At 35.0% G+C, this 25458-nt stretch overlaps 1 protein-coding gene across 5 annotated transcripts in view; it reads left to right on the top strand.

The window, feature by feature from the left end:
* The window catches only part of CCDC102B (coiled-coil domain containing 102B), a 316475-nt gene that overhangs the window by 123719 nt on the left and 167298 nt on the right, over nucleotides 1-25458 (top strand). For 4 of the 5 annotated variants that reach the window (XM_077135262.1, XM_077135261.1, XM_077135260.1 and 1 more), the window contains exon 6: nucleotides 2809-3018. The exons of the other annotated variant lie outside the window; for it this stretch is intronic. In XM_077135262.1, the coding sequence (XP_076991377.1) occupies nucleotides 2809-3018 (210 nt within the window). The remainder of the gene's footprint in view (nucleotides 1-2808; nucleotides 3019-25458) is intronic. 5 annotated transcript variants of the gene reach the window in all.

Raw genomic sequence — 25458 nt, 5'->3', positions numbered from 1 at the left:
TTTGAAATCTCTTAGCCACTAAGATTTTGTTTTGTCTCATTTCTCTCTTCCCCCTTTTGGTCAAGAAGTCTTTCTAAATCCCATGATGCCAGGTGCCAGCTCATCCCGGGAGTCCTGTCCCACGTTTCCAGAGAGATTTACACCCCTGGGAATACTGTCCCATATAGTGGGGAGGGCAGTGAGTTCACCTGCCAAGTTGAATGCCTACAGTTTTATAAAGTCTTGACATAATATCATTATGTCTGTCCTTGATTAAAAATGTATTTGCTCTCCTAAAATGATATTATCTTATCATTTTCATTGCTAAGTTGCTGACTTTTTGTTGCATCTTTGTTGTTTTCATTCTGATAAGTGATACAGTGATAGTCAAAAAGTTAAAGCATTATTCTTAACAATTAAAGTAATGTCATGTTCTAATTTGGCTTGTGAAATACTGTTTCATCACATATCTTCAAACAGGGACCCTGATGTCAAACCTCATCATCTAAAATTTGATCTCTGAGTTTATTGTATTTAATTGCTAAATGAGGTCCAGTGCCAAGAAGGCAATTTTGGTTTCCTATGATTTAGAAGCCAGAGCATTGCTTAGATTGAGAACAGAACATTTTCTTCAATGATAGTACAATTACATGTATATGAAAAAGCAGTTTTCGATTTTTGGATTGATTTTGTTGCCAAGGAATTTATTGAAATACAATATTTTTCTTAATATTCACAATGTTGATTTTAAAATTTAAAATGTCATAGAAAAATACTTTATAGTAGTATAGTTTAAAATGCCATAGAGCTTAAAATGTCATGACAAGATACTTTACAATAGTATAATACTCTATTACAAAACCATATAAATTATTTTATAAATATTTCATAAATTTAGAAGAGTAAAACATTTCCAATTTTTATCCTTGCCAAATTTTTCAAATTTGTCTTATGTTTTTATAAATTTACAAAGGTGTATAATTTACAAAAGTAAATAATTTATTTAAAAATTTTTAAAACTAAATAGTTCTAAATTTTATCCTTGACAAATTTTTTAGGTATCTTGTGTTTTAATCATCTCACATAGTTTGCAAAGCATTTTGAGTAAATAATCGCTTTCAGTCCTTACAATGACTTCAAGAATGTGTTTTAGCTGGTATTTTTATTCTTATTTTGCAACCGAGAAAATGTTTTTCTGGGTTCAAACAGTAAGCAAGGAGCACCAAGGCTGGACTAGAATCTAATAGATTTTCTACAACGAAGAGTTACTTTACTAATCAGATTAATCCAAAAATTACTTCAACATTAGACCATGTATATATGCTTCAAAATAGGGGAGGCATACATAAGTAATTCTTCTTCTGCAATGATAGTGTCTCACCGTTGCTCCTCTGAATAGAGCATTTTGTGCATTGCTTACGCAAAGTACTACTCAGTCATTTCAATTAATTTTACTTCTCATACACCTGTCAAATTAGAGAATAAATTGTTCACATGAGGAAGATGGAATTGCCTAAGCTTATCCAGAGGATAAATGGTAAAGTCAAGATTGGAATAAAGACTCAGCATTAGAATTCTGACTAAAAAGCTGTCAACCATTTCTACTTACAGTATCCAGAAGAAGATGAAAAAATGTATAATCATAAAAGGCAAACATGATTCAATATCATCAAAAATAATTAGCAAACATTTAAATAGAATTAAATTGCAATAAGTAAATACATTTGATATTATCTGTTTTAAATCTCTATATAGAAGTAAAATAACAGAAATTAAGTAAGACGTTAAAATTACCCAACCAATTAAAGAGTAATTTCTAGAGTTGGGTTCTGGTCATTGGTAATTATGAAAATCTGTCCATGTGAATTTAACATGAAGCATAGGCTGAGAACCAGGGGTCTAGGACAGAGAGTTGACAAATTTTATATGCCGGGAGGGGCCCAAGCAGTAAATATTTTAGCCCTTAGTAGTCATATGCTCTCTTTTGCAGTAGTTCAACTCTGCCATTGTAGCATGAAAAATGTCATTGACAAATGTAAAACTATGAATATAGCTGTGTTCCAATAAAACATTATATGTGAACACTGCAATTTGAATTTCCTGTAATGTTTGTGTGTCATAAAATATTATTCCTTTCCAATTTTTTCCATCCTTATGGTAACCATTCTCAGCTTGCCAGACATACAAAAACAGGAGGCAGGCCTAGTTTGGTCCATGGATAAGAGGTTTCCAACCTCTACTTCCTAAAATTCAAAGTAGTCACTCATTCATGTGAGTTTCACTCTATATTGTGGTTTCATAATCACAGAATTTATAGTGTTTTACGCTACTCACTTGTCTTTATCCCACATGCCTAGTATAGTACCTGCTACTTGAAATGAATAAATATTGAAATTAATATATAATTATAATACATATTTCTCCCTAAATAAATGAATTTGTGATTGAATAAATCACAATAAATCCAATTAAAACTGCCTAAGAAATAATTTTCTGTCTTTTCTGCTGATAAATATTAATCATTTCATCAACTATGCATCAGGTAATTGGAGACTGTTGTAAAAAAAGTCAACATTTTTTAAATTTAACACATGTATTGGCAAACATGTTTGGTATGATTATGGGGACAGTTACCTGTTCCAAGATGAAAGGTCTAGTAACCTAAGGTATGGCCTTGTCTTTTGACTTTGACCCAAACGGTTTTCTTTTTAAAATGTATGAATGGACTTACATATAAACCTTTCTCAGTGAAAGTTTGTCTGCTGTGGTGCCTTGCCTTTTGGCAATTGCAGATGCTACATGTGACGTTTTTTGTGTTTCTGTGTTTAGCTAGAGAGATTGCAAGCTGAAAATACATTGGAGTGGGACAAGAGGGAAATACTTGAAACAGAGAAACAAGGATTGGAGAGAGAAAATAGAAGGCTAAAGGTCCAGGTGAAAGAAATGGAAGAGCTCCTGGATAGGAAAAATAAATTAAGTCCAAACTCTCAAGGTCCTGATTTCAAGACATCACAAGTTGAACTTCAGGAGAAAAGCAAGGTATGGGCTCTTATTGGAAATACTCGTTCCCACGCACTGTACGTTCTATCTCCACCTTGGATAAAGCTTGGATAAAGCTTAACTTTTCCACACCTCCAGATCTGAATATGTTCTTTTGTGCAATCTAGGACAGCTTACTCTTTTTTCCCACTGAGATATAAAATAATATTGTTCATTTATTTGAACCAGAGTATGAGCAATTTTGGATGGACGTGTTAGATTATGACCAATTTTCTGGCCATTTTGAGCTTTTTGATAGAAAAAAAGATAAACCAGGGGATGAGACTTTGTGCTTTTTGTTTTCTTGTTACATTTTTGTCTTGTTATTTTCCACACAACTGATCTTATTTTCAATAAGTATATTTTCTCATTTACTTGAGCAATTATGCAATAAGCATTCAGTCAGTAACTATGATAAGAATTTTCATAATCGTTTACATTTAGTTAAAGCTTATTGTCCTCTGGTTCATTTTTAGTTAGTCTCAGTACAGTTATTTTATTTATTTATTTATTTGCATGGGCAGGCAATGGGAATCGAACCCAGGTCTCCAGCATGACAGGCAAGAACTCTGCCACCCAGCCACTGTGGCCCGCCCAGTACAGTTATGTTTGGCGTAATTAAATGCATCATTGTGAAAATACTTTTTATTATCTACAACATAAATGTTAAAGCCAGAATTGAATTCAGAATTTGACTCTGGGAAATGTTGGTTGTCTTGGAATTGTTTTATCCTCAGGCTAGTAGATGTAGTTCCTGTAATAGGTAGTATTTTCTCTTTTGATACTCATTTTCCATATTTTAAAAATTTGATCTTACTGACAGGTTTTAAAATGGAAATTTGTCCTTTTAGTGTCCATATGCTGCAATGTATATGCATACATCATATTTCTACTTTCTTCTGTTACAGTTTCTATGACATCTTAATGCATAATACAACTTTTCACTCATTTCCTTTAATAGTTTGAAAGACAGTTTGATAAGTTCATATTCTTTTATTTATAAAGGCAAACTGGCTCATATGCCTATGAGCTCTAAAATCTATGAATGTAAAATTGAATTCCATATCAACTTTCCTTGTTTTTTGCAATTCTAGGGATATGTTGCAAACGCAAGATTAAATCACAATAGTATGTCATGGCTTGGCCATGAAAATATCTAGAGTTAAACGTATAGGCAGTGATCATAATGTTCTATTCTATAGATTCATAAACTAATCATTTATAATGGTGTATTTGGTTTTGACATTTATACAACTTATAAATCTACAGAGAAGTTTTTGCAGATTTCTACTTGTAAATGCAAAGAACTATCTCTGATTATGAAATTATTACATACCTGTTTTCCGTTTGATTCAGTTGAACAGAACAAGCATTTGTTCCTATTTTACTCTCTTAGTCACTGCACTAGATGATGGTGATATGAATATTAATGAGCCATTGTCCCTGCCAAGCATGGGCTTTGTTTGTATACAGGGAGACAGGCACATGAAACATTATTGCAAATATATTGTGATAATTGCTAAGGAGAAAGTGGAATTGAATCACAGAGTAAAAAGTGATTTATTCTTTAATTCTGACATCTTTATAGTTTTATCAAAACATCGTCAGATGAAGTATGGTGTTCAGGAAATATGAAGGCTTATTGGGGCTTATTTGGGGCTGGCATACATGGCTGTGGACATGTCCCATCAACAGCGCACATTGAGAACAGAGCAGACCAGTATTCTGGTCCCAAAAACTCCCAAGGAGAATACTCATTGGCCAAAACTAGGCAGGACTTGTAAACCAGGAGGATTCTGGAAAATCTGACCAAATTGATGGGTTTTCTCATCATTCAGAAGATTGTAAAATCCTCAGGTATATATCACTTTGATGGGGCAGGGGTGTGGGTGAATTTTATCCTTTTCATTGAGAATTCAGAAATCTCTAATTTGATCCAAAATCATTTCTTATCACTGGTGCTTCAGAGACCTCCATAGAAGCTCAAACTGTCAGGTCTCAAGTGTGGCCAAATGGCACATGAATCGGAACTGGCTGATAGAATGTGCCAAAGTTCCTGTCGTAGTGTAGATGTTATCATAACCCCAGGCCAGACTGTGGTTTGAATGCTATTTTAATCGGCATTGTTATATATATCTTGTACCACCTATGAGTGAGGACATGAGTGAGGATACGGGCGTAGGAGCTGGGAGATTAGAAATGCAATTCTTTTTTTTTTTTTTTTTTTTTTTTTTTTTTTTTTTAAAGAGAGAGGGAGGAAGGGAAGGAAAGACAGAGAAGGAAGGAAGGATGGAAGGAAGAAAGGGAAACATCTTTAAACATTTTCTTGTTTTATTATATTTTGTTTGTTTGTTTGTTTTTTACATGGGCTGGGGCCGGGAATCGAACCGAGGTCCTCCGGCACGGCAGGCAAGCACTCTTGCCCGCTGAGCCACCGCGGCCCGCCAGAAATGCAATTCTTGACACTACACAATTATCAGGCTCTGAAAAAGCCATATGATTTCTTACTGCATGACATTTATATTGAACCATGTTCATTGAATGTTTGTGGCAGACAAACCTACCTGCTACCCATAGAAATCTGTACATCAATAGATTTTGTTAATATTTTGAATTTTAATAATCTTATCGCTCAATAACAGTTTTACTAACCTCTACTTGTACATAAAAAGAAAGCTTTTCAGGAAGTTTTGCATGTGCTTTTTGATTTGTGAAATAGAGAATAGATTATTATTAAGGAAAATGCATTTCAATTTTAAAATTTCACTATTAATGAAAATAAACAAAGGTTATTTTTCATATGAATGATCTCATTGCATAAATCCCCATCTACTAGTTGGTTTTGTGTGTGTGTGTGTGTTTGTGTGTGTGTGTGTGTGTGTGTTTGTGTGTGTGTGTGTGTGTTTGTGTGTGTGTGTGTTTGCATGGGCAGGCACTGGGAATCAAACCTGGGTCTCCACATGGTAGGCGAGAATTCTGCCACTGAGCCATCATCGCACTGCCCTACTAGTTGCTTTTTAATACTGTGTTTAAGAATACATGTGCATTGATCTTTGACAACTTTGAAAAAGAGAAGCGATATACCTGAACTTTTAATGGATGGCTTGGGAAATTACCACTCTAGTTGTAACAGTTTATTTTTGAAGTATAAATAATAGCCATAGACTTTTTTAGAATAGCCTGCAGAAGCCAATCTTTTGATTTCTTATAACTGTTGAGTATTAATGGCATTTTTCTAGGGCCCCATGACATTGGCAAAACTGACCAAACAATTGGCATCAGATTAATGGAATTTCTGTGGCAGTATTGAGTGCTTATCTCAGAATCAAGCCTGTACTTTAGGTGATAGCAAATATATTTTTACAAAGCAAATATATTCTTTATAAAGAAGTAGCTTTGCAAAAATATAAATGAATCAAAGTGTATGTAAGGAGAATAATGGAGCTACATTTGGAACTCTGAATCCACAGCTAACTGTACATCAGCTAGGTGATGGCTCTATATTTGTATCCAACATTAAAAAAAACTCCTTCAATTATAAATATAGAGCTTGGAATAGTTAATTTGATTTGATATTTTAAAATATCTTCAACATATTCACAAATTTGGAATTCGGTTACCTGCAATATTTGCAAGAAAATGTTCTTCGTTTTCTTTCACAAGTTATAGGAAACTAAAAAATTGATGTGTATTCAAAATTACTCTAGTCACAAAAGTGGGGTGTACTTGTCACACTGAGGTGTGGACTATTTTTAGCTTATGCTTTTTGAGTTTGTATTTTATTATGGTTCATAATATTGTATCATAGTATAGTAGCATGTCTGTAGAGCATAAATACATTAATACATTATTGGAAGATAATTTTTAAAATGAACTCATAACTCTCATATAAGCATAAAATGAACACATGTCAAGATTTTATTTAGCCCACTAATTAATTCAGAAACAAGTAAGATGTTACAGCTGATTCAAATGAGTTTCAAAATAGCAGACAACCAGGCAACCAGGAATGCTGAAATGAATTTGCTTAATAGATGCTAACTGGCTTTTTCCATCGGGAATAGGGAAATAAATTGCACTGCCACACAACAAAATTCATCTGCACATCTGTGGACAAGAATTATGTGCATTGCTCTCAATTATCTGGAACTTACAGAATTGTATGTAAAATAACTTAAAAGACCCTGAAAACTGCAGGTTCCTACAGAATCAGAAAATTCACCTGGAGGAAAGTGTGAGGTAGGACTACCGGTAACATTGTCGATCCATTTCAAAGCCTTTCACAATTTCCCCTCACAACGTAAATTAATTGATGTGAGTACGTAAGAATTCTTTATGTAGAAGGATACCACAGGCACTCGGACAGCATGCCTCTGGACTAGAGTTTGCAGACTTTTACTGCAAAGATCCAGGCTGTAAATAGTTTAAACTTTTAAACCATCAATAAGTCTCTGCTTTCCCTCCTTCCCTTCCTCCCTCCCCCCTCCTACCCTCCTTTCTTCTTATAGCCCTTTAAAAGTGATTAAAAATAAAAGACATGTTTAGCTTGTGGAAATACAGAAACAGGTCTCCAGCTGGATTTGACTGGGAGTTATGGTTTGCTGACCTCTGCTCTAGATAAGGCATCCATAAACTTAAATGCATGGAAAGGCCAAACATACCAAACAGGGAAAGTGTGGTATGGCCAAGCTCTGGGCAGTAGGGGGCTGCGTTTGGATTCCAACGATTAAGTGCATTATTCTGGCCAAACAAAACTCTTTGGGTTGGCTCCTTCACTTGGCCTAGGAGGATGGTTGTCTTAGTTTGCTGCACAGTGTGCTGGCTTAAACAACAAAAATGTGGGATCATCGTGTTGGGCTAGGAGAAGTACAAAATAGAGACGTTGACAAGGCTTGCTCCCTCACCGAGTGGGTAGCATTCTGGTGCTGGCTTGTGTCTCTGCCCCCCTTGGCATGGTGACGTCCTCTCCTCTGGTCTGCTTTTCCTGTGTCTGCTGACTTCCAGATTTTTCCATGGTGTGCTCTAAGTTCTGGCTTCTGGTTTCTTCTCTTTGCAAGGCCTCCAGGAGCCTAGATTAAGATTCATCAGTTTCATCACACCTTAACTAAAAATAGCCTCATTCAGTTTCATCACACCTTAACTAAAAATAGCATCTTCGAAAGGTCCTGTTTATAAATGGGTTCGCATGAGAGGAATATGCATTAAGATAAACAAAATGTTTTGTTTCTGCTGTGGTGCATAACTCGGTCCAGTACAATGGTCTAGACAGTTTACCTTAAGCCGTGGCAGTCGTTTTAAAGCACTCAGCAAAGTATCATTTCCTCTATTCCTCAGCAGGATTTTTCCATGCCAATTATTTTACAGGTTTCTGTTTACTTTTCTTACTTCTCTTTATAGAAGTGATTTTTATTTCAGGAATCTCACTGCCTAGTGAAAAAAGTATAAATATTTTATGAAATAAATTTATGAAGCAATGAAGAGAATCAGTATATCTTCTATGACGTGGACAAAAAAGACTGACTCAAATATAGGGGAAAGAATCAATTTATGGAATATATATTACAAAGAGAAATGAAAATGATGATTATTGACTATTCCTAAACTATTTTACAAGCATTTGCTATGAATAGCTTAAAATTACTGAAGCATAGCACTAAGAGAATGACCTGTAGCAACATTCTTGTCGAGGTAGTTCTGGGAATAAAATCCTAGTAGAAGTTCTCATGAAGGTGCTGTTCCATTGATCAAAGATGCAGATCCTAAGATCTTCAACCTAAGACCAAAAATAATCTCAGGAGACTTTATAGGTACAAGGCTAGAAACAGAAGCTTAAGGATATGCTGAAAAATAAAGAAGGACCAACATACAGAAAAAGGGATTTATCCGTAATGAAAATTTCTAAAGATAGGGACTGGAGAACAACAGTGAATTCATGCCCTAGTTGGAATTATATTCCACTTGCCAGTAATTAATTTGATTGTATATATTATAATTATAATACCTATGGTGTGATAAATTCTTCATCTACAATTTTAAAATTGCCTAAACAATCAAAACCAAGTTGATGAAATGTCAGCTGCCTGCTAAGAAGCTAATTTGGGTTTCAGTTAAAAGTTGGAAAGTCCTCATTATAGAACTTTGATAAAGTACAGATTGTTCAGGGTTTCCATGGCATAAGCTAGTAATACATTTCCATATAACTACCAGCAAGGAAATGTACTTGGAATTGGTTCAATTGAGATAATTATATTTCTGAACAATTGCATCATTGTCATTCATATCAGGAGTCACTAATTTTCTTGTGGGGTTTTGTTTATTTTTACTTGTCTGGAATTCAATGATCAGCAGTTGCAAATGTGTATGCTCAAGCTTAATGCACAAATGCATAAGCTGGGGAGCTTTTCAAATGCAGATTCTGATGTAGTAGGTCTTGTTTGGGGCCTGGGATTCCGAACATCTAACAAGCTTCCTGGAGATGCCAATGCTGCTAATTTGAATTGGACTTTGGAGAAGTGGGTGCTGGAGAGAACCTGTCTAAGGAGGAGGTGAGGTCAGGTAGCTAACAGAAGGATGCAATATTTGAAATAGCTGTCCAGAGCAAAATCCTTCCCCTCTATTGAGGCTGCATCTTTTTTTTTCATTTTCAAATATCTTGTTTGTTACTGTATTTCTATCCAAGTTCTCACTATTTTCTTCTGTGTCCTTGTCTTCTCAATCTCCTAGTTTCTTCTCCTGTAACTTATCAGAGAGTAGCTGGAAGTTCTTTCCTGAAACTCATAGGCCATGTGGCCACCAAGGGGTATGACCCTGAACTAAATAGATCACATTTCTCATAAACCATTCATTCATGTAATCCTCAGGACATGACGTAGCAGCTTATCATATCATCTGAAAGTTCATGGACAGCGTTCTGTCATCAGTGCTACCGATAAACATATTTCACTCTGAGTTGTCTTAAGTTTCTTTCCTGATCTTGTCGTCCTTCGCACGACCTTTTCACAGGCTGATCTTTCTAGGGAGAACAGTCTCATTTGCTATATAGATTTATTCCATCATCAAATAGGTCTGAAGTGTTTAAGCTCATGCACCTATCAGTTAAACAATTTTCTTAGAGGTTCATTTAAGCAATATCACAGCCATGTAGAGATAGGGAATTCATAGGATCAGCATAGTTTCACTGGGTTCTCTCAGTCCCAGACATTATGTTTGCTGATGTTCTGAGCCATCTTCTCCTTTCAACAACTTGCTTATATACAGGCTCCTTTCCTGAATGCAAAACCGGTAGTTATGGTAAACAACAACATATTTGTCTGAACAGGATGCACCTGAAGCCCAGCTGGTGCTGTGTTTAACATGTCAGCATACATCTGTGACTGATGCTTTCCTATAGGAAAAAAACCTATTTATTATACTATAGAAAAAAGCCTAAAATTCAGATTATGGCAACTCTTTGGATGAAGCCTGCTGCAACCATTCCCCTCCTTCCCACTTGCCTTTATATGTTGTATTTCTTCTTTAGAGTGTAAGTAGGGTCTTGCGATTTTTCATCTTTGCAATTGGTTATTGATTAGATTAGTATCTCAGTTGCTAGGAGATCTACGAGGGAGTGTGTCTGTATTGCTACCCATGTTTCCCACTACCTGCAACTTAAAATTGCAGTTATTTTCACATTCCAGGCTCTCAAAACCATTCATAAAAAGAATGGAATTAATAAAAATGAACAAATTGGTTTGTAGGATAAGGTAAGTAATAAAGTATAAATATGAATCAGAATGCCAGAGAATGAAGGGTGAATGAGTTTCTCATGGATATGCATTGAGAGAAGGAAAGGTAGAGACCTGAGAAATGAATATGAATGGATATCTGAGTAAAATATGAGACCATGGGGACATTTGGGAACATGTCTAGGAGAGGCAAAGAGAGAAGTGAGTTTCAAGTAAAAGAATAAGCCTGGGCTTAAGAAAAGAATATTTTCCTAAATGGAAAAAGGAACATTTTCCTAAGTGGAAAGCAGAACTGTTAGTCTCTCACTAACCTTGGCCCCTTTCTACATTCTTAGCTTTCCTTTTCTCTCTTTGTTCACTTTGTTGGACATTTAGGGAATAAGTAAAAGATGACAAATGGGAGGAAAGGTGCAGAATATGTGGTTATGCCACTATAGAGTGAGAATGTGAAATAACCAAGCAGGTAACAAATATACATAACATAATATTTTTCAAACTATGTCTCCATTTGGCTGTAATGTAGAAAGGAAGAATTCCAACTTCCAGCCTTTTTTATGATCCCTATACTATAAATGTGAATTTGTTTTTTTCAGTACACAGCACAGATTCTTGTGCTATAAATCCTTAATCCTTTCATCGCTAATATTTGGCATATGTATTTTTCCATTGAAAATAATACTTTTCAATGAGAGGTTTTTGAACAAAATGGTCAGTATTCTTTTGGATAAAGCCCCTTCAACTATTCAATATGCCTCTCATGAAGTGTTTTTGAAGCTTGTTTTCTTAAATCACTGGCAATTGAATGCATTCATTCAGGTCACACAATGGGTCACTTTTAGAAAGTTAATGTGGCAGAGTGGTAATTGATGTGCCTCAGAAAAAATGATAAATTAATCTGCAGGTTGGAAGGCCATCAGAGTCAATTCCTAATGAATTTTCTTTATCGACAGTGTCTAGTTTCAAGAAATGACCTTACATTTATTTTGTTTAGTAACTTTGGCTTCAAAAAATATTTATTTCCATATCAGTGGCTTAGTAGGCAAACCTCTGGATTTATTAAGTTTATCCCCATTCAATGATTTTTCTTCTAAATCCTTTCTTTGACTCATAAAATTGTTAAATAATCTGAGAATAAATAATTACATACATTATTTTACTGTAGTAAAATAGTGATAACTTAAATATGAAAATGATATAACTTGATGTGATTAGATAAGGTCATTTCATGCCTTTCAAAAACTACTTTTAATGGCTTTGATACCCAGGATACAGTAGAAATATTATTTTTTAAATACAACTATTAATACAAATTATGTTACTCAAGAGACTTTTTTGACACATGGAGAAATTTAACTCATTTGTATGAAATGTGTTATATTGTGTTCTTACAAATGAAAGCATTTCTCTGTTTTCAAAGAATGTCTTGTCCTTTGCAAAACCCTAGGCTACACATAGGTATCTTTTTGAATTGATAATTTAGTCATCTCATAAAACTTAAAAACACATCCATAATATAAAATAAATTTTAGCAAGGATGAATGACCTTGTGTGGTTTGAGTGATGCAATGTTCTTTGGTCTAAGAATTTCTAAGGTTACTAGAGATAAAGACTCTTAGTTGTAAAATATAGTTTATTAAAGTAGTAGGAAAGAAAGCATCTTAGGAAACTTCCTTCTGGATCGAGATATTGCTGTAAAATAGTGCAGCATTTCCTCTAATATAATATGCTTGCTCACACCCACTTTCAAACACACACACACACACACACACTTACACTGAATGATTTTTACCAATTTAATTCTATGATAGCAGTTTTACTTTTCTTCCTCTTTTTGAGTCTCCACTGAACCAAAGATATAAGAATAAGATTCAGGGTATGTGAAATAGTATTCCTAAGAATAAATTAGTTCTGGATGGAGTTCCATATTTCTTTTACTTAAAATACCAAATACTATCATATCGTCTTAGGTAAAATGATAAAGCGTAGAATTTCAGTCCCTATTGCAGTGCTTGAAACATACCTATAAATATTTGTCAAATTGATCTGTCAGACTTGTCAAATACATTTATGTGTCAATGCTTCCATTTCAATTATTCAAATTTCATTGACTATTTTGGTCTATTTTTATTTATTACACACTCCCTTTTATTCTATCTGTCAGACAAATGTGAGAGAGCAACTAGGCCTAGAAGGTTATTGGAGATTTATATTAACCTTAAAATATCCTTCCTGTGTATTAGATAAATGATATTTTATTTCATATATAATTAAAGCATAGATGCAACTTTTGACATTTTAGGTCAGTTACATTTTACAGAGTTAGAACTTCGTGAAATTTTAAAATAGAAATTGTGACATTCTGATCTGAAATTACATCATTTTGCATTTGATATGACTGTATATGAATAGATACTTTACTATTATCACAAAATGGACGGCAGTACATAAAGCAGTTGTCAGTTGATGTGTATTAGCTTCATTTAAAGCAATGATGAGAAAAATAAATTATCTTGCTTCATATTTAAAAGGACATAAAACACGATGGTTACAATATTTCTTAAAATTTAAAATTGAAATAAATTAATTACAAGATTATTAAATAGCTCAGATTAGTGAATAACTCAGATAAGTAATAGTTTGAGAACATCCACTACTGATCTTGGGAAATCTAGATTAAATATTACTAAAGGATCAGTGCACATTCTATTTACTTTGTGACATTTCTAAAAATGTGCTTCACTGAAATCTCACTTAAATAGCATGGTACTTTTATCCTTTTTTGTCACCTTTTCGATTTTTAAGAAACATAGTATCCAATATTAGAATAATTGCTACTTCTTATCATAGATGTCAATGTGGTATTAATTTTGATGCCATAATAAATTCAAATAATATCAATAATATTTATTAAAAATATTTTAGTAAGTGAAAAAATTAGCACTATATAATATATGCATATATGCATACATATGTAAAACATATATTTTGTTTTACTTGAATTTACAGATTTATAGGTATGTGAATGCTTATTACTTTCCATTTTTAATTGTGTTTAAGTTGTGCTATATTTGTTAATACTGATCAAATTTTTCACATACACATATGTTCTTTGGTTGGCATTTTATATATTCACAGTGACACTCATTTTAAGATTGTTTTTGCTCCATCTATAGAGCACCAAAGATGTATTTTGGTATGTCAAAAAAAAAAACTTAAGCAAAAAAAAAAAAGGAGAAAGAGAAAGAGGGACAGAGAAAGGAAGGAAGGGAGGAAGGAAAAGGAAAGGGGAATAGAAAAGTTAAAGCCATGATTTGTAAGTGGAAATGCTTTATGATTTCTGCTTCTCTCATTTAAAATGCTATTTCCATTCAGAACAGCTATTTTTACCTAGATGTTAAAGAAATGTCTAAGATGCACTATGAAGGAGTCATTTCCAAACAGATTCTCAATAAAGATTTGATATGTTACTACAGCAGATTCTACCAGGAAGTATCGTGAGCACTTCTTCATTCAAAAAGCAAAGGAGAAAATAAAATAAAATAAAATAAAATAAAAAAGCAAAGGAGTACATTTCAGTATATGTTAGAGGTAGAGGCTCCTCAAATTATTTTATCACTAAAGGGATGCCACCAGTTATTTTTTTCAGCAGTAATAAATAACGGATAAAAAATATCTGACTCTAAATCTACAAAATAAAATACCTATTGAAAATATTTAATTTTCTCTTCTGAGGTTATTGTCAGTTCAGAAATTCACATGAGTAGTAAAAGTAGATTTCAAGGGATTCTAAAACTTCTGGACCTTAAATCTTCTTCATTTACTTCCTGATAATAGAAATACTATTTCCTTTTAATAGAACTCATATCCATATAGCCTACACAAAAGAAACACTGGGAGACAGGCGGTGCTGGAAAATAGCTTCTTTTCTAGAAAATGGTTTATATAAGACATGGAGAATTGGGTAGCATAAAGAAAAAATTTGCTGTGCCAAAGGTTTAGTAAACTTTCTTAGGAGTTTTAGATAAGACAGTTAAGGTGGCAGGATTCTAGGCTAGAGCTAAATTAATTGGCTGAGCTTTACTTGGTCATAGTAGCAAGACCTACTGATATATGGCAGACTTTGATTTGAGTTTATATCCTCTCCCCCCAAATTTAAAGCTTCAGGAATAATCTGCAGAAAATATGAGAAAAGCCTGGGTCCTGAGAGGAGTTGTGACAGTAGACTACGGAGGTAGAGGGTAAGCTGAAAGCACATAAAATATATAGCTCTTAATCAAGCAAGTGACCTTGAGAAGGGTTTAGATGGAATTCAGTCCTTCTGTCTAGAAGTAAAGCAGGAATATAGACCAATTCCATTGTAGAAGCATTCAATTTTTCATTCTAAAATTCCAAAAATTTTAGGAGCAACCGGCGACATAAACAACTGTTTCTTTATCTCTCCAAACTGTCATGTTTTGAGTGCTCTCTAGTTAGCTTCCTCAGTACTGTTCCTTCCTTTAGGAATTGCATTAACTGTGAGGGAGGGATAAAGGGAACAGAGGCTTACGGTTTTGAGAATTTAGGGATGATGAGTGAAAATTAGCTGTAGGAAACAAAATGCAAGCATGTGTATACCCAGTAACAACCTCTCAGTCATTATAGCTTTGGTTCTCTAAATGCAGTTACTGATTTCAGTGAAATATCTTATACATTTTTGCCAGTGCTGCTGTATGACATAAGCCAATTTACTATGGTTTTCTTTACATGCACAGAACAATCTAGTAGTATCCTTTGTTAGATCACATGGCAATTTGTCATGTTTTGGATTTGGTGCTGGAGAAGATATCTTCTGCAAGCCAACTTAATTCCACATGGTGTTTCTCCTGGTTTAGGAAAAACACACCAGATAATTGATTGTATTAAGTAAAACTTTATTAAGGTAATTTAATAATGGGCAAAATAGAACTTTATAAGTTCTATTTTAGATGGTTAATTAGCTATGAAAGAAAACACAAGTTAAATCATTTAAGCTGCTTAAGATTTCTACTTAATAACTAACAATTATCTAACCTAGTAGTTCTTAGTATGTGGATCCTGTACCAGCAGCTGTGAATTTGAGAGCTGGTTAGAAATTCAGAATATGACCCACTTAAGCCCAGAATCAGAGCCTTAGGTGTGAGACCTAACATTCCAAGCATTCCACATGAATTTTACACCCTCTAAAATATTAGAACCATTGTATATTGGATCTAACCAATAGATTTCTATTAAACTTATTTATGCCATTTTATTCAGATCTAACGACTTAGAAGGTAAATATGAATCAAATAGATGATGCACATTAAAATCTTATTTGGGTTAGAATGCCCACCTTTCATGTGGAAGACCCAGGTTCAATTCCTGGACCATGCACCTGCCCCACCCCCCACCCCCCAAAATACTCTTATTAGCAGCTGCTTTTGCCTATAAGAATATTTCTTACTAATTTTCACTATACTAAGGGTCATATTATGTTGGGTCTTTGAGTTTAAAAATGTTGGCCTTTTAAAATCATGATCATCTAATATAGTTGAACTCTATTTTTTACAGTCATTTTTTGTTTGTTTGCTTTTTTTGTTTCAAAATATTGCCTGGTGTTTGAAGATTTGAGTGCCTTTTGTAGGCATCATTTCTGCTGAGCCAATATAACACTTGATGGGCTTCAGAGTAGCCTTTGGGAAGAGAAACATTTAGAGAAGCCATCACTCAAGGGGGTGAGTGAGGGTGGGCCCTGCGTACCACGCTGGGCTCCAAATCAGAAAGATGAGGAACTGAGGTAGAGTAAGAAATCAAAGGAGAACAAACAAACAGCTGAGGAACCAGCATCTAAGGTCAGGAAAAGGCAATCACACTCGTGTTCCCTGCACACGTGATAGAGTGGTGGAAAAGGAGGAATCCAGGAGTGCTGTGCTCATTGCACTGACGGAGACAGAGGAATAATGCAGCAAATCACCAGGGTGCGTGCCGGGCGGGGAATCTTTGGGTGGTTACATCTCTGGCTGATTTTGGTGGTGCTTCCATCCCTGCTCTATCCGATGTGAAGTCTCCCTGGTCTAGTCATCCAGTTGGTGTTCCTCTCGAAAGTGTCCTAAGATACTGTCAAAGTACAATGAAAGAAGAAAAAAAAAAAAAAGGAAGGAAAATGCAAATAATAAGGAAAAAAAAAATCCTGTTCTTCCAGACCCCTTTCACAATTTTTTTTATTGATTTATTGAGTCAAAAAATTCAAAAGTAATGAGATATCATAAAGTTTGGTGGGAAGTGTTTCTCCCTACTTGCTGGGGAGGTCCTGGACATGCCTAGTGGCCATCTCTTAGCCCCCACCTGCCGCCACTGACCAGATTGTAAACCCAGAAACCGGAACAAGTAGCCTCCGCTGCTCATGAGGGCGGCAGCTCACAGTCAGAGACACATCCCCCTCCGGGTGGCATAAACACCCCACCTGTGATTAGCACAGACATGTCTCTCCCCTCCCACACAAAAGTAGGGCAACCTGGAGCTGCCATCCACCCGGCCTGACCTGAGCAGTTGGTCTGCCATGACTGGCCTCGATGGGATCTCTTCCCTCGCTGCTTTGGACCCTTCATGCTGTGTAAGTCATGAGGCTATCATTTGCCCGAAGTCTCTGTGTGCCTAGGCCTGTGCTCCCACAGAATGCCGTGCAGCAGTTCACGCCACACCCTTCAACAGTACCCAGCCGAGGAAGAAACCTGTCCCCCATTTGTTGTCTCTTATTCTCTTATTTAAATTAGTCAAAATCAGTATAATCCACAGGGACGAAACCTACGTCAGATGATTTGATTACAGAAGTTTGTGCTTGTTTCTCTCTTCTCTTTCTCTCTCTCTTTTTTTTTTCTCCAACAACCTTGTCAGAAATAAAAAACTAGGGAAACATGGCTTTATGATTTGCCATTGAACTAGCTATCTGCTTTACCTATTACTAAACTTGCAAATCACCCTCATTTTGTTTGATAAGAACCCTATTTTTATATCCTGTCCTCATTTTTGCAACCGGATTTTTTATTTTGATGTCAGTATGCTGACAATATGTCCATCCAGATTATATTACATCACTTTTTCTCTCTAATAACATCAAATTCCTTTGAATTCTCTTGTGTAGATAAAAAAATCAAATGGATAGAATACATGTGAATGTTTTTCATCATATTAAAATACTTGCTTTGGGGTCATTTCCTTTTCTTTTAGGGGAAATAGATTTCAAAACTTAATACAAAAGGAATTCTACCAAAGAGTAAATAAAATTGAAATAGAGCTATAATTTTTTCTAGTTAAATTTATGAATGCCGTAGCTGCCATTCAAACTGTGAGAAGAAATTGAGAAATAGTTGAGGAATAGTTAAGGCAAAGAAGATCAGTGACAATATTTGCATTTAAACATATGACATTTAAAAAGAGTTTTCAAATAAAACCACTGCATTTTATTATTTTAGTGGCTATAATGAATGATCACATATTTTATTTTAATTCTTAAAGGCATGGTAAGTACATATCTATTCTAATTATACCAATTTTATGCATATAGATAGTAACTCAGAAATCATAAGTGGTTCTCAAGATTGCAATCTCATATACTGAAGGGGTCTGAGAGGGGTGATTTAAATAACTGTTGGAATCCAGCTTGCAGTGATAAGACTGGGTGTTGTGAGGTCTGTAACTAGCTGCAGAGTGAATATCTCTACCTTATTTCATTCAAATGTGATTAGAAACAAACCCTGCACCTACTGACCTCCACTTCCGTCTGTCACTAAATATGATTGGCAGGTCAAGTTCAAGCTGAAGCCTTCCTCTTCCATTTTAGGCTCAAGGACATTTTTTATGACCTCAAGTTCTGACATAGGAAGTTGTCTCGATGAGCCATGGTTTCTTTGGGTTTCTTCTGATGACTCAATGTAAAACCAAATAAATATTGCCCTGGGAAGATGGTTACTCTCCCTCAGTAAAAGTTTCTTGAAATCTTCTGATCCCCATTCTGACTTGAACTGTCAGTTTTCTCTGGAAATTGCTAGTTATTTTCTACTTAATTCAACCCACACCCTTTTGCCAGTCTTAAATTTTCTTCCATATTCTTGCTAAAATATTTGCTTTTTATATAAACCTGTGTTTAAAACCAAAGTTCCACTATGTTCTTTTCCTTCTTAATTTTAGCTGTTTGGTTTAATAAATAGTAATATTTTGTTTCACATGGAAATGTGGCTATTCTTTAGCATTCCAGTTTATTTCCACTGAAACAGCTGTTGGCTCCAGATATGGCTGTCTATATAAATTCAGTGGTTTCTTATTCTGCTTTCATGTTTTTCACTGTTTGAGAATATGAAATGTATTCATAATGACTGTCTACTAATTTGTAGTCCAGAATCCTAAGATGAAGAATTTGATGTAATTAAAATATGAAATGCTTCTAAAGTAATATCTCAGAGAACATACTAATACTAAATTATGAAAACCCAGTTGGATGCTGTATTTTCTGAGATTTTATGATTCAGGATAAAACCAATAAACAAATAAACAAAAATACGAATGGTAAAAATAATTCCTTTGACCAGTGACTAGGAAGATAGAAAAAGACATTTGTTAGTATAAAGCTATTAAGATTAGGTTTTTCTTTTGGAGGATATAATATAATTTTAGATTTTTCTAGCCAAATGATTGGACATAAACAGAATTAATTTCTCATGGTCAAATGAAGGGTACTGAGCCATGGACTCTAGGATGGCCAACATCATTTTGGGAAGGATTTTTGTCTTCTCAAGACACCTCCTGGGAAAAGGTAGTTTTCACAGAGGTAAGCTGTTTTATTGCATGTTTATTTTTATGTACAATCAAGATATTCAATTTCCCTAATGCCATCTGGAAAGCATTGTGGTAACTAGGGCATGATTAGACATGGATAATAATGAAATTCCACATAAACTCATATGTTTGAATACTGTCCACATTGCTGGTGTTTTTCCTTCGTAATTTATACTTATTGGTTGAATACTATACTGAATCTCCTGAGAATTGAATCCTTAAGTGCTTGGAATCCAATGTCTTATTACATGGAAATATGATTTTCTCTGAACTTCTCAGGACTTAAAGATACTCAACTATAAAATAAAGTACATTAAACAAAATACCACCGCCCTCCTGGGATTGCTGCAAAGCTGTAATGCAGTTGGCCGTGGTACCATGTACATAGTGCTTTCCAATCACTTTTTGGTTGTTATATTACTCAGTGAAAGTGGTGCCTGGTAAATACATAGCTTAGCTCATTTCTAAGAAGAATTAAGTTCTCATGCTGGGTCCATAATCAATATTTAAGGGATTTGGGCCGAGTAAAACATTAGTTTCCCAATTTTTAGAAGAAGAGACGGGACTAAATAGATGAGATCCCTCTGCACCAAAATTCTATGATCATGGTATTTTTTCCCCAAAATTTAGGTATTGTTTTTAAGTATATAGTATGCACTTGGCTTCATGAGGAAGAAAATATCATATTTATTTAGAATTTCAGTTTATTCTCACTAAAGGGATTTTGGCTCCTGATATAGCTTAGTGTCCTCTTTCCACTTGCTGAATTTATTTCTTTTTAATTAATGCAGTTAAATTTAATATGGTTGTTGACATAATCGAGAAATTTTTCATTTTATATTTCTCTGCTTCTGGCCATTGTTTTCTGTTTTGCCATCATTTTATTATGCTTAATTTAATGGTGCTTAAATCCCCATAACATTTGGCAGCCTTTTTAATTCTCTCTAAATTCTAGGAAAACAGAGGAAGAGAAATATCAATACATTCATTAGTAGCCAACAAGTATCATATCTTTGTTTTTTTAGCCAACTTTGATTTCATTTTCCATTACATAACTCTTTTTCTTGGGGAGGGAGACACTTTTAGTTTAACACAAAGTGAACAGAAGTCAGTATAGAATGCATGATTATAAATCACATTCATGTTTTCATGTTTCGCATTTGGTTCCTTCTGTATTATTCTGGAATCGTGCTGCTCAGTGTATAATTTTGAATTTACATGGTGAAGAATAGGAATTTAAAAATAAATAATGTACTTTGATTAGATTTTCTTCCCTCCTATGTGATGTTTCTTCAAGTTGAAGCATGGCCCCATCTGTACCAGGTAGTGTTGTTTCTGAAAATGATGATTCTGAATTACTAGGCAGACAACTTGGGATTTAGGAATATGTATATTTTCTAAACAAATACCTAGATAATTTTTATGGGTACTGAAATTAGGAAAATCACAAATCAACACCAATGATTCTAAAATACATTTTAATACTCTTTTCAAAATCTCTAAATGTCTCTAGGTTATTTCTGATTTGGCGCTGTCAAAGTGTGTGTGTGTGTGTGTGTGTGTGTGTGTGTGTTTGTGTTTGTGTGTGTGTGTATGTGTGTAGGGAGGAAAGTGAAGGACAATGGCTAGGAAAATATCTTTATTAATAGTTATTTCAAATGATAGAATTTCAAAGTTATTTGATACACCTCAGAGTTACATTTAAAGAAAGATTACATGTAAAATATATTTTCCAGTTCATTGCACTAGTGCTTGAAAATCCATTTCTGCTTGCATGGGAGACAGATTGGTGGCTGTGTTGGCAGGATGGCCCTTGACCTGGTGGGGTGAGGGCTGCTAAATGTGAGAGGTCAGCAATGCCAGGTGAGGCAGGTGTGGGAGCTGGAGCATATGGAGAAATAATTAGCTGGCTGTGTCTTTATTACATGAATATTCTACTTTAAACCAGTTTAAAATAATTATTCTATTTTATGCCAGATAAAATTAATTCCATTTCTCCCAAAAAAAACTATTTGGCACAATTTGATGAGTGTAATTGGAGAATTTCTCACCCATACTAATGAGCATCTCCCTGCAGTCCTATGTCCTTTGGCTCTATTGACAATTAGGGGGAAAAAGAAAGGATATTTGGATTTATAATTGTTTAAACCTTAATGAGTCCTTCTCTCTAAAGAACTGTTTGAGTTTTAATGTTTTCTAGTCTCTATATTTGAATTAGTCACTAGTTATTACCCTAACTTTTACTGTATCAGGAACGCTTCTCTCATTCTTTTCCTATTAGATTTATAATATCCACTTTTTGCTTGCTAGCACTTTAAGGAAAAAATCAGTTTCAGTATGCTTTTGTTTTTAATAGTTGTGAAGGAAGTAAAATGGAGAATATTTTTCAAATTGAAGTAAAAGGATTTCAGTAGGCAATATTGAGTTTTCATATGTGACAGTCTACATTTAGTCCCCATTTATTTCACATGTGCTTATAAAATATAACTCACAAAGAACAAGAGAACAGTATTGACACAATTTTATAAAAAGATGCACGTTTATCTGTTAAAAGCATTTCATATAATATCAGTTTGACCGGTATCAGTCCCTCTCCCCTGCCCCAATGGCTCCTGAGGTCTCAGTCATTCTTTCCCCAGGTCCTAGGGTTGCCGCTTTCCCAGGTTTCTTCTGCACAGCAACGCAGTCTGTTTCTCTATCATCTTTTGAATGGAATAATTATTCATGGGAGCTGGGGGTGGGGAGCAAATTATGTTCCCATGGGGGAGAAGCTATTTGCTGACCACTTACTATGTGCCAGTTGATTATATTGGCTAGGCAGGTCTATTGTAACTGTAATCTTGAGCTGTAGATTTTATTATTGATATTTTGCAAATGTGGAAGCTGAATGTCAAAGGAGTTAAGTGATTTCCTGAGGCTTGATACCAAGTCTCCCTAGTGTCGGTTCCCTCCTCAGAGGACTTGTGATCAAGAAATAATTCATTTAATCCAGTATAAATAAAGAAATCATACAACTCAACAACAAGGCAAACAATCCAGTTATAAAATGGGCAAAAGATATGAATAGGCATTTTTCCAAAGAGGAAATACAAATGGCTGAAAAGCACAGGAAAAGGTGCTCATCTTCATTAGCTATAAGGGAAATGCAAATCAAAACCACAATGAGCTACCACCTCACACCGATATGAATGACTGCCATTAAATAACAGCAAACTACAAATGTTGGGGAGGATGTGGGGAAATTGAAACACTTACTCACTGCTGGTGAGAATGTATGATGGTACAGCCACTATGGAGGACAGCTTGGCAGTTTTGCAGAAAACTATCACATTGTCCTACAACCTAGCACTGCCACTACTCTGCATAAACCCGGAAGAGCTGAAAGCAGTGATACTAACAGTTAATTGTATGCCGATGTTCTTAGTGGCATTAATTACAATTGCCAAAAGATGGAAACCATCCAGGTGTCCATCAACAGACGAATGGATAAACAAAATGTGGTATATCCAGACAATGGAATATTATGCAGCAGTATGAGGTCTTAAAGCACATGACAACATGGATGAAACTTGAGGACATAATGTGGAGTGAAATAAGCCAGACACAAAATGATAAGTATGGTATCATTTCACTAATATGAACCCCTGAGAAAATGTAAACTCAGACTCTTAAAATGTAGAATATAAGGGACCTAACAATAGAAAGAAGCTAGAGAAGGGGGAGCAGATACCTAATGTGTACAGATTTGTTATAAAGGTTAAACTGAAACATGTGGAAATGGATAGTGGTGATGGTAGTTCATTATTGGGACTGAAAGTAACAGTGCTGCACTGAAGGTGAATATAATTGACAGGGGTTGTTTAAAGCCATGTACCTCACTGATTAGCACTATAAAAATAAATAACTTCCTGCATGAAGTATTACAAAGGTATGACACTTACAAAGAGTTAATAATAGAGGCGTGTATGGGACAAATTATCTACTGCATGCTATGGTCTATTACAGGAATGTCTCAATAGTACCGCAACAATACTAGGGGAAGATACTTGGGGGAGGGGAATAAGAGTTAAAGGGAGTTTTGGGTTTTCTTTTTGGTGTGGATGTAACTATCTGTTATTTTTCTCTTTGGAGCAATGAAAATCGTCTAAAATTGAGAATGATGACAATTGTACAATTCAGTGAGGACATTTTTGACATTGTTTATTTTGGATACAATATATGCTATATGAATATATTGCAGCAAAATCTGCAGATTCAAAATAAATAAATAAAAAGAAATAGTTCATCTATTAAATTGACTGAATCAAGGGACTGTATTTATCAGATTAAAAATCCCATTTCTTTTCTCTATGTCCTACTGCCATCCAATCAAAAGGAAGGAAAATGGAGAATCCCTGTTAAATGAAAAAAACAAAAACAAACACACATTATGTTCTTGCTTTTTCTTTTTGTTTCTATTTCTGCTTTAATAAAAAATAGGAAATTAATTAATAATTTATTTGATTTCCGATGTAATTTTGTCAGATCTCTTATTTCTTTCTGCTTTTCACAGGAAATTCACATTTTTATACCTCTAATAAAATACCTGTGCAATTTGAAACTATGTGAAGTTTGTATAATGCTAAAATAATAATATAAAAAAATGCTCTAATTGACCACAAAATATGTCCCCCAGTGCCTTGTGCCAGTCATTTTACAAACATGACAACATATAAACAATTTGCTAACATAGGTATGTTTAACATTATCCCATTTTATAGTTTAGAAAGCTGAACTCCTATGAGGGTAAGTGTTTCTAGTTTGTTAATACTGCCAGAATGCAACATACAAGAAATTGATTGGCTTTTACAAAGGGGATTTATTAGGTTAAAAATTTACTCAGGACACACCATCAAAATGTCCAAATTAAAGTATCTGCAAGAGGATACCTTTAGTCAAGAAAAGCTGATCACATCCAGGGTTTCTCTGTCACATGAGCAAGCACATGGCTATGTCTGCTGGTTCTTTGCTCCTAGGTTTCATCGCCTTCAGCTCCTGGTTCCAGCAGCCTCCTCTCTGAGCTTCTGTCTTTCTCCAAGCAGCTCCAAACATCTGCCACTTGGCTTCATCTCTCTGCACTCTGTGTCGGCTCTCCAAGCATTTGTGCTTTCTCCAAAAGGTCTACCTCTTAAAGGATGCCAGTAAGTGAATTAAGACCCACCTTGAAAAGGTGGTGTCACATCTCCATCTAATCAAAAGGTCCCACCCACAATTGGATGGTCACATCTCCATGGAAACAAGCTATTCAAGAGGTCCCGTCCAACAGTTGGTCTGCCCCTGCAAGACTGAATTGAAAGAACATGGCTTTTCTGCGGTGCATAACAGATTCAAACCAGCACAGTAAGTAACACAGCCAGTTAGTGAAAGAACCTATATTCAAGCACAAGTTTGCATTGCACAGTAAAGAAAAGCATGGTTTGAATCATGTTGCCTACCAGTGAGCCAGAAATTCAAGAGAGTTAAAGGCAAGCTTGGTATTGAATCGCACTAGACTTGTTTGTGTATCACCCAGAAAGCAATATCATACATCAGTTATCAGCAGCACAGACTGCACAGCCCTCAGAAACTCTGCTGGCCTGAATTCGTGGTGGGTGGTCATGATAATGAATATAAGGATTTCAGGGAAATGGTTTCAATGTACCAACTATAACAAGAAGTCTGTGGCCAGCCTCAGCAGAGCTACCCATCAAGAGAAACTCTGTTTTCTTCTGTTTATTGCTGGAGGGAGCATCATTTGCAGCCAAATAACTCTTCTAGGAGTGAACCTGCTGAACTGCTCATTTTCCTAAACTTAGTCTTAAAAGCTTCTTCCTCTGTGGCCCAGTCCCTTCCTCTTTGCCCTCCCCTT

Source organism: Tamandua tetradactyla, chromosome 18 (assembly GCF_023851605.1).
Source record: "Tamandua tetradactyla isolate mTamTet1 chromosome 18, mTamTet1.pri, whole genome shotgun sequence".
NCBI lineage: Eukaryota > Metazoa > Chordata > Mammalia > Pilosa > Myrmecophagidae > Tamandua > Tamandua tetradactyla.
This window is presented reverse-complemented; position numbering and strand designations above follow the sequence as displayed.